General features: G+C 42.9%; 1 protein-coding gene and 1 long non-coding RNA gene across 4 annotated transcripts in view; one reads left to right on the top strand and one right to left on the bottom strand.

The window, feature by feature from the left end:
* Positions 1–4201: 4201 nt before the first annotated feature.
* On the bottom strand, positions 4202–5364 carry LOC114090557 (uncharacterized). The gene is made up of 2 exons (XR_003582380.2): positions 4870–5364; positions 4202–4649 (listed from the first exon to the last, which is right to left on the bottom strand). It is a non-coding gene; the product is annotated as an uncharacterized lncRNA (long non-coding RNA).
* A 5-nt stretch (positions 5365–5369) lies between these two features.
* Pde7a (phosphodiesterase 7A) overlaps positions 5370–8555 on the top strand; it is a 104797-nt gene continuing 101611 nt past the window's right edge. For all 3 annotated transcript variants that reach the window (XR_003582382.2, XR_003582381.2, XM_027932798.3), the window contains exon 1: positions 5370–6066. Coding sequence is in view for 1 of the 3 variants with exons in the window: in XM_027932798.3 (XP_027788599.1) it covers positions 5929–6066 (138 nt within the window). In the remaining 2 variants the exon portion in view is untranslated. The remainder of the gene's footprint in view (positions 6067–8555) is intronic.

Here is an 8555-nt window from a genome sequence, read left to right as displayed (position 1 = left end):
GTACAAGGGAACCTAGGAAGTTGTTTTGCTATGCTCAGCCACAGAGGCAGAGGCTGCTACAGTCATGGTCCTAGGAGACTTAGCTACTGCTTGAGATGGTGCTGGTTACCAGTGATAAGTCCTGTTTCCTCACATGTTGAAGTATAACATTAAGAAGCATGCTGAAGCAAGCATATAAGCATATAAAGCAGGGTTTATTTAAAAAGGGGGCCATAACTTGTATTCTGGTATCCCCAGAAGTGAGGATGTTCTGCCTTTTTATATGTCCTAGACTTCCCTTGTTCTCCTGCTCCCTTGCCTTCCTGCTTATGTGACTAGGCCCAGTAAATGCTGGGTGGGATGGCCAAAGGTGGGCAACAGGTGATCACTCCTAGGGAGGAGTGATCGGGCAGGAAGGGGGCCCAGGGCGAATTAATTAGTAACTTTTACAACTCCCTCTAGGGAGGGACAATTCCTGGGACAGGTTACTTTAGCAACAGGTTGGAGCTGGAGCAGGTTCTTGATAAGGGTTGAGGAAAGGCTCTGAAGGAATTAACATTTTAATCCCTCCATTCTCAGGATCTGACCCTTGCCTATCTACCTAATTCTGGCTTCAATGGTAACATACCTTGAGATCAACCACAGTGTACTAGTTCTGTAGGAATGCAGGATGATGGAGTTAGGGAGTCATGGATGCTTCCATTGAGATTTCAAAGACCTGGGAAGGCAGGCAAAATGTAGCAGGGCTGAAGTCCTTGTAGGTTGCTTCTGAGAGGATGACACATGAAGATGTGAGAAGGAAGGTGAAGGTATAGTAGAGACCTCTGAAATTAAGAGATACCAGTAACATGAAATGTATGCCTAGTAAAGCTGTAGGAATCAAGCAGAGATAGCCAAGAAAGAAGCTATGTGAGCTGCAACCAGCAAAAGACCATAAGGGAGGAAATACATAAGCCCTTTGGAGAGAACATCACAATGCCATGTGCCTGGACATGGAGCTACAGAATTTGTTTTCCAAGCTGCATTTCAGTCTTGTTTTGGTCCCATCCCATCTTTCTGTATCCCTATTTCTCCCTTTTGGAATGGGAATGCTTCCTCTGTGTCATTATGTATTGGACATAGGTTAACTTGCTTTTGATTTTTATTCTCACAGTTAATAGTTTAATAGTTTGCCTTGAGTCTCAGATGAGATTTTGGACTTGGACTTTTTGGGCAATGCTGGAGCTGTTAAGACTATGGGGACTCTTCAAAATGGACTAAATGTATTTTGCATTGTGAGATAAGTATGAGCTTTTGGGAGCTAGGGATACAATGTTATGGTTGAGATATTAAGTGTCTCACAAAAACTCTTGTGAGACAATTCGAGAATGTTTAAATGACCAGATTATGAGAAGGATTAATCCACTGATATGGATTAACCAGGTGGTAACTGCAGGCAAGTAGGCTGTGACAGAAGGAAGTAGGTCAATGCCTTTGGGGTTTATATTTTGTCTCAGGGGTGCTGAGTTTGCCCTGCTTCCTGTCTATCATGTTCTGCTGCTTTCTTCTGCTATGCCCTTCTGCCATGATGTTCTGAGGTCAACTTAGACTCACAGTTATGGAGTCTGCCAACCATGAATTGAACCTCTGAAACTGTGAGCAAAATAAACTTTTTTCCTCTAAATTGTTCTTGTCAGGTCTTTTGGCCACAGCGACATAAAAGCTCACGAAAATAGTGACAAATATACAGCCATGGTCCAGGATTCAAGGGGTAGGCTTGGGAGTGGATCCCCACTTTTACTCCTAATGAAGCACATGCAAAATTTTTGCTTTCCATCTCTGTAATTTTCTGCTTCTCCTAAAGAACAATGCTCCCACTAGGGCATACCAGCAACAGTTCAATTAAATTGAAAGATGAGACAGTCACTTGACTATTTTGAGCTTTCTGCTATTTAGCCAACATACCAAGAAGGGATCATTGAACTACCTGAAGTGATTGATCCCTTCCAAACAGAATGATTGCTCACACCAAGCTGCTACACAATGGGAGAAGGAAGGAATACGAATGGAATGCAGGAGATTCTTTGGAGATGTTACATGGTACTTAGAATTACCAGGCTCTGTGATGTGACATAACAGAAAACTACCACAATCCAACAGAAGTAGAAACTCTAATAGCTCAGATCCTTCAGGAATGCAGGTTTAGGTGTATTCAAAAGGCAAGGAACTACCAACAGCTGAGATATTTACTGAAGGTAAAGGGAATATTAAACAGGTAACTGAAGAGAAGAAAGATAAGTTATAAAAATAGTAGCCATGACAATTTTACTAGTTGTAGATATAAGTACTGTAATATTTATGGGCATTTTCCCTCATTTTGATACATTTGTATATATATTAACCAACTTTTTTTTTTCTGACTGGGTACATAGCTCTGTGGTAGGATGCTTGCTTAATATGTACAAGACCTTGGGTTTAATCCCTGGCCTGTTAATAGTAGTTAACCTTACAACTTATTATGTATGTTTTGGAATGTCAAAGGGATATTGTGACCCACTAAGAGGAGGACTGGGCATTGCTCAAAGAAGACTCTTTATCCTCTCTTGGGATAGGAGTGAGCTGATTTTAGTTGTATGAGAGAAAGCTGCATCGTAAGGGCTAAAGTAGGATTCTGATGAAGGCTTTATTTAAATATTAATTATGGATAATAATATGAGGTCGAGGTGACAAGAGAAGTTCTGAGTGGTTTTATACTATCAATTTTTGCTACATTGGAACTACGTTTCCCAGAACTCTCTTTCCTTTATAGTTCTGGTTGAAATTAGAACTGCTGGCTGACCCTAATAGAAACTCACTATTTTTTTTTTTTTTTTGGTTCCCCATAATTTTCCTGGATAATTTTTATTTTTTTTTTACCATGTACTGAGGTCATGTTAAATGTGTAGATTAACTTAGGGTGAATTGATTATTTTAGTAGGTTAAGTCTTTCTATTCCAAGAAGAACATTCTTTTTAAACATTCAAGTTTACTTTTATAGTTTTCCCATATAGAACTTTCATTTATATAAATCTTGCATATTTTGTTAAGTTTATTCTTAGGTCCTTGTCCTTTTGTTGCTTTAGGTAATGGGATTTCTTCTATTATTTAGGTTTAAAGTTTGCTCTCTGTGATCGATAATTTCATGTATTACTTTGACAAGGATATAATGTCCAGTTTGGTTAAACACTTGTCAAGATGTTGCTTTGAAGGTATTTTGTGGGTGTGATTAACATGGATCATCTGTTGATTTTAAGCAGATTACCCTCATTAAAGAGGGTAGACCTCAACACTCAGTTGAAGCCTTAAGAGACCAAAGACTCAGGTTTTCAGAGAAGCAGAAATTCTTCCTCAAGACTCCAACATAGAAACTCTGCCCTAGTTTTCAGCTTGTTGGTCTACCCTGAAGGTTTCAGATTCACACCAATATTATCTGTAACATCAAATATTACTTGAATTTCCAGACCTGATGGCCCACCCTACAGATTTCAGACTTGCGAAACCCCACGATCATGAGCCAATTCCTTAAAATCTCTCTCTATACACATACACACTATGGGTTTTGTTTCTTGGAAGAACTGCAACTAATACACTTCTTAATGCCTGGCTCTGAAACCCAGAGTTCACTAGGGCAATTAATTAACTTACAGTCTTAGAACCTAATTCCTCATCTGTAGAGCTGGTATAAAATTACCCAACTTATGTAGCTATTGTATTAACATTGTATGTAGAATACTTTTATGTTCTTTGTTCATACTAGGTGCAGAGTAATCTACTATGATGAAAGGAGATATACCCACTTGGTGCTCTGAGTCATATTAAATAATTTAATCATCCTGAGTTTCAGATGCTATTAAATGTGACATAGGCATTTTATTTGGCACATACTAATATCACACCAATATTATCTTCTGGGCGATTATACATACCCAGAATTCAATTATTACTTGAGGTTAGTTCTTGCTACTTACCTGTCAGGTGTAGGGCAAGTTTGTTCCCATGAACCTACTTTCAATTTAGATACTAATCACCACCACATGAGTTTGTTGTTAGACATAAATATGGTTAGGTGAAAGTGCTCAGCCATACAGATGTTTAACGTATTTTCTAGATGTTATGGGAATAATTAGAGTTTCAAAAATGGGCTGGATCAGTTGCTGTACTAAAGAGGAGCTTACTGCTTCATCATCTAGTGAAGACAAATTCCACAAGATCACAGTGGGGGTTATATTTCTTTTAACAATGAAGAGCAAAGAAGAAGAATACAAAGGAGACATAAAGTTTAAATATAAAAGAGATGCCACAGAAAGATGATAAAAGGTCTCATAGACTTTCATCCATTTATCCAATCACACGCATGTGGTACCGGATCTCATCATCAGTTGGAGAGTATCTAGTACTTTCCAATGCTTGCCACCTCGCTCATGGTCAGTCATTGCAACTAAGAAGTTAGCCACATCAACAACTTTTCCAGCAGGGAAGAGCTTGTTCAGTCTGAAGTATCATAGGATGGAAAGCATTAGAAATAGTTCCTGCTGAAAAGCTTTGACAGCTTGGGGAGAAATGTGACAATATGAACATGCAAATGACATATCCAGCTTACCAAACTGGTGAAGAGTTCTTTACCTTCTCTCGTTTTCTAAAAATATGAAAAGCTAACAAAAAACAGTTTTGATTAGAAGGCCATGCAGTCTCCTTTTTCCCTTTGTCTTCTCAATATCATCATCTTTTTTTTTTTTTTTCATTGCATACTCTTATTTCTTTTAGTCTCGGATTTTTTCCACCCGTTCTGAGACCTCCCTCACCCCCTTCTCATTCTTGAGTTCTTGGTTCCCCTCTCCGCCCCGCAGGCCCGGGAGGGTCCCGGGGCCTCACCTGTCAAGGGAGCGCTGGAGCTTGGCCCCGCCAAGGGACTGGCAGTGACGTAGTAGGGAGGATGGGGCCCGCGAGGTCCGTTGACGTCACTGTCGCAGCGGTCCCAAACGATGCCCAAGAACGGGAATTATCAAGGAGGGAAAGCCGGCGGTGTCCCCGCGGTCAGGGCTGAGTGCGCCACGTGCTTTGGGTTTATGGTGTCGCTACACCGAAATGGCACCTCTCCAGCGGGCTGAGCCCATCCCACACCCTCAGCGCGCTCCAACGCCAGAGTTTAAAGCTGATGGGGATGCCCCCAAACCGCAGGGGCTTATGCGCACGCGCCTTGGGTTGCGGGGAGACTGGATGAGACAAATGGGGGAGGAGGGAGATGTGCGGCGGGAGGGGGTCCAGGACCGAGCGCTGGGTGCGGCACGGGAGGAAGGCTGCTCTCGCCCTCGGCCGCTAGCCGGTCTCTCTGGGCGCTTTGACGGCGGCGCGGGGCGCTGGGCCTGCGGCGCGGCGTCGTGACGTCACGGTGGCGGCGGCCGTGGTTGGCGCAGGGTCCGCGGCTGCAAAGTGTGAATGTGAAGTCAGGCTCCGGGGGAGGGGAGGGGCAGGGCTCCGGCGGCTGCTGCGGCCCGAGCTGGTCGCTGGTCCCGAGCCCGCGCGCTCTGGGTCTGGCCGCTGGCTACAGCCGTCTTCTTTGCACCGCTCAGCTCCATCCTTGCTCCGCTGTCCAGGACACGCACCTCTTGGCCCGAGGAGCCCTGAGGCGGCGACGTTCCCCTTCCGACTTTACGGTGTTGCCCGGGCTTGCACCCAGTCCCCCTAGCCCGCAGCCCCGCGCGCGCGGGTCCTGGTAACCGGTGCCGCGGTCGCCGCAGCTCCTTCCCGCCGGCGACCGGGACGGAGGGCTGGGCTGAGGGAGGCGTGAGCGCGGCTTCTCGGTCCGGGGTCGGCGCGCGCCCGCCCTGCCCCCGCCTCGGCCCGGCGCCCTGAGCCGCGGCCCCCTCGCAGCTCAGGGGCCGGCGGCCGCGGCAGGGCGGGCGCCGCGCGGAGGCAGGGCGGGCGTATTCAATGGAAGTATGTTACCAGCTGCCGGTGCTGCCCCTGGACAGGCCGGTCCCCCAGCACGTCCTCAGCCGCCGAGGAGCCATCAGCTTCAGCTCCAGCTCCGCGCTCTTCGGCTGTCCCAATCCCCGGCAGCTCTCACAGGTAATCACCGCCGCTGCGCCGCGGGCCCACACTTGGGGGCTTCTGTCTTTTGTTTCCCTCCGCCCACCGGCTTCACCCTCTTGACACTTGCCTGCACACTCAGCCCGAGCTTTGTTCATTGTTTGGGGATTTCTAGGCTGGCCCCTCGATTCGAGAGACTTATCTTTCCTTCCTTGCGACTGTCCACCCTCTGTTCTCCGGCCTCCTCAAACCCCGGTGGGAACACTTTGACCCTCCGCAGGCCAGTCACTCTCAGTGCCCAGAGGTTTAAGCCTCAGGAATGACTTAGTCCTCCTTCCTCGACGTCTTGGTCTGGTAATGGGACCCCGTTTTCTTAGCTGCGGCCCCCACCCCAAGTACACCTGTTCACCTCTGACACACCTGTCTCCCCGTAACACTCCCCCCGCCCCGCGCACACACACCTGTGCCGGGTTCTACTCTCTCCCGCCGCAGCTCAGGCGCGCCCCGCGGTGCTCCGATAGTCCTGCAGTTCTCTCTGAACAATAGGCCTAGGTACCCCCGTTGTTGCCTTCTTCTCCCCTGCTCCTTCGTTTCTGCAAATGGGCCTTAAAAGTGTCAACAGGGGAAGCAAGTCTGCAAAGTTGATAGCCACTAATCAGTTTTGTTTTTAATTTGGTAAAAAGATTTTAGGAGAGAAGCCATTGATGAGCACTCACAGGAAGATTTTGTTTGAATGGTCCAATACCAGTTGCTCCTGAGAATTTGTGTTTTTTCTTTGGTAATGCTCTTGGCCCAACTCCTTAGTCCTGGCTAATTTTGATTGCCAAATTTAAAGTAGGCAGGCAAAAAGAATTTTTTTTTTTTTGTTTGTTTGCATGTGAACTGAGTGCCCTCACTGCCTGCTGCAGTTAGTTCTGTGTTTATGATCACTTTTTAAATATTTTTATTTTCCAAATATTATTGCTTAATGTTATCTTCTATGGGGGTCTATTTTCTAACTCCAGTTATATTCAAAGTATCTTGAACAAGGTCTGCATTTTTTTTTTTTTTACAGCTAATGTGGACAGCACCTTTTATAAATTTTGCCTATAATAAGTGTCCACTAAATAGTTATCATTTATATTTTTGCCTAAATTTTAGAAAGAGCAAGAGCCTATATTGAGTATCCTTTTGCAGTTTTTTTAATTTAAAGCAGACTTCTTTCACAGCACAAGGTAGTATGCTAATGAGATCAATGTAGACTTGTAAGAATGACTAAAATATGAAGTGGCATTTCAAATAATATTACATTATTACTAATTTTGAAGGTTAGATCTGTGACCTGTGTTTTTAATACTGCTTAAAGCATTTCCAGCTTCCAGAATTAATGTTGAAGAGGTATTAATGCATTGTTGAAAAGAGTTTTAATAATAATAATTAAAGGTTTTTAATGGTGGCAACTTTTTTTCAAATCTAACTATTATTTTACTTCCTCAGATTAGCAGGCACTTCTAAATATTATTTTACTTCCTCAGATTAGCAGGCACATGACTAAGACCCATTTCCATTATGACTAAATAATAAAGGCAATCACTGATCATTTATAAAAGTATAAAATACATATAACATTTTTGTGTTCCCTGAGGAGAAAATGAATGAGAGGGAAGATTCCAAGGGATTTAAAATGAGGCTGATGCCAGGGGTGTTACCTGATGCCTTAATTAATCCATAGAGACCAAGTTTAAGCTACACTTTTTGTTGATTTATTTTCTGGATTTGGATTTAAATGGGTAACAGAATTAGAAAAATATGACTGTGGCAGATAAATATTGTAGGGTTACACATCATATTTTGTTAATGAAAATGTTTAAAAAAGTTTCCAAATCCTAAAAATAATATAAAGGAGCTTCTCAAACGTTGGACAGAAAATTTCACAAATTAACATTGATACTAGACTTCAGGATGCTGAGATGTATGTTTATCATTATCAAGGCTTTGCATATTTTTTTAAAATATATTTTTAGTTGTCAATGGACTTTTTTTTTTTTAAAGTGGTGATGAGAATCAAAGGCAGTGCCTTACGTATGCTAGGCAAGAGCTCTACCACTGAGCTACGACCCCAGGCTGGCCTTGCATATTATTTAATTATAAAGTTTATGTTGATATTGACTTTTTTGGGGATGGAAAGGAATTTGTAATAGAAAAAAGGAAGTAGGAAACCTTGAAATCTTATTTAGAGCTCTATAAAATAAGTATTTGATTAAATAAAAAGTTTTCTTTACCCTGGAGTCTTTAGTTCCTAAAACCACAGTATAGAAATTATAAAATGTTTAGGCAGTTTTATAATTTTATTTAAGAGACTTAAAATTATTTTTAATACATTAAGTAGAAGTTATTTTTATTTTTTCTACATTAAAATCGGTTCAAAACTAGCAGTCCTTTTTAGTTCTTTATTTTTGCCATCGTTTTGGATCTCAGTTCAGTTCATAGCAGGTAATTAATATTTGTTGAATGAGTGAATAAATAATTTTGTCACCTTTGATCATCAG

The sequence above is a fragment of the Marmota flaviventris genome, chromosome 15, assembly GCF_047511675.1.
Source record: "Marmota flaviventris isolate mMarFla1 chromosome 15, mMarFla1.hap1, whole genome shotgun sequence".
In the NCBI taxonomy this organism is placed as follows: Eukaryota; Metazoa; Chordata; class Mammalia; order Rodentia; family Sciuridae; genus Marmota; species Marmota flaviventris.
This window is presented reverse-complemented; position numbering and strand designations above follow the sequence as displayed.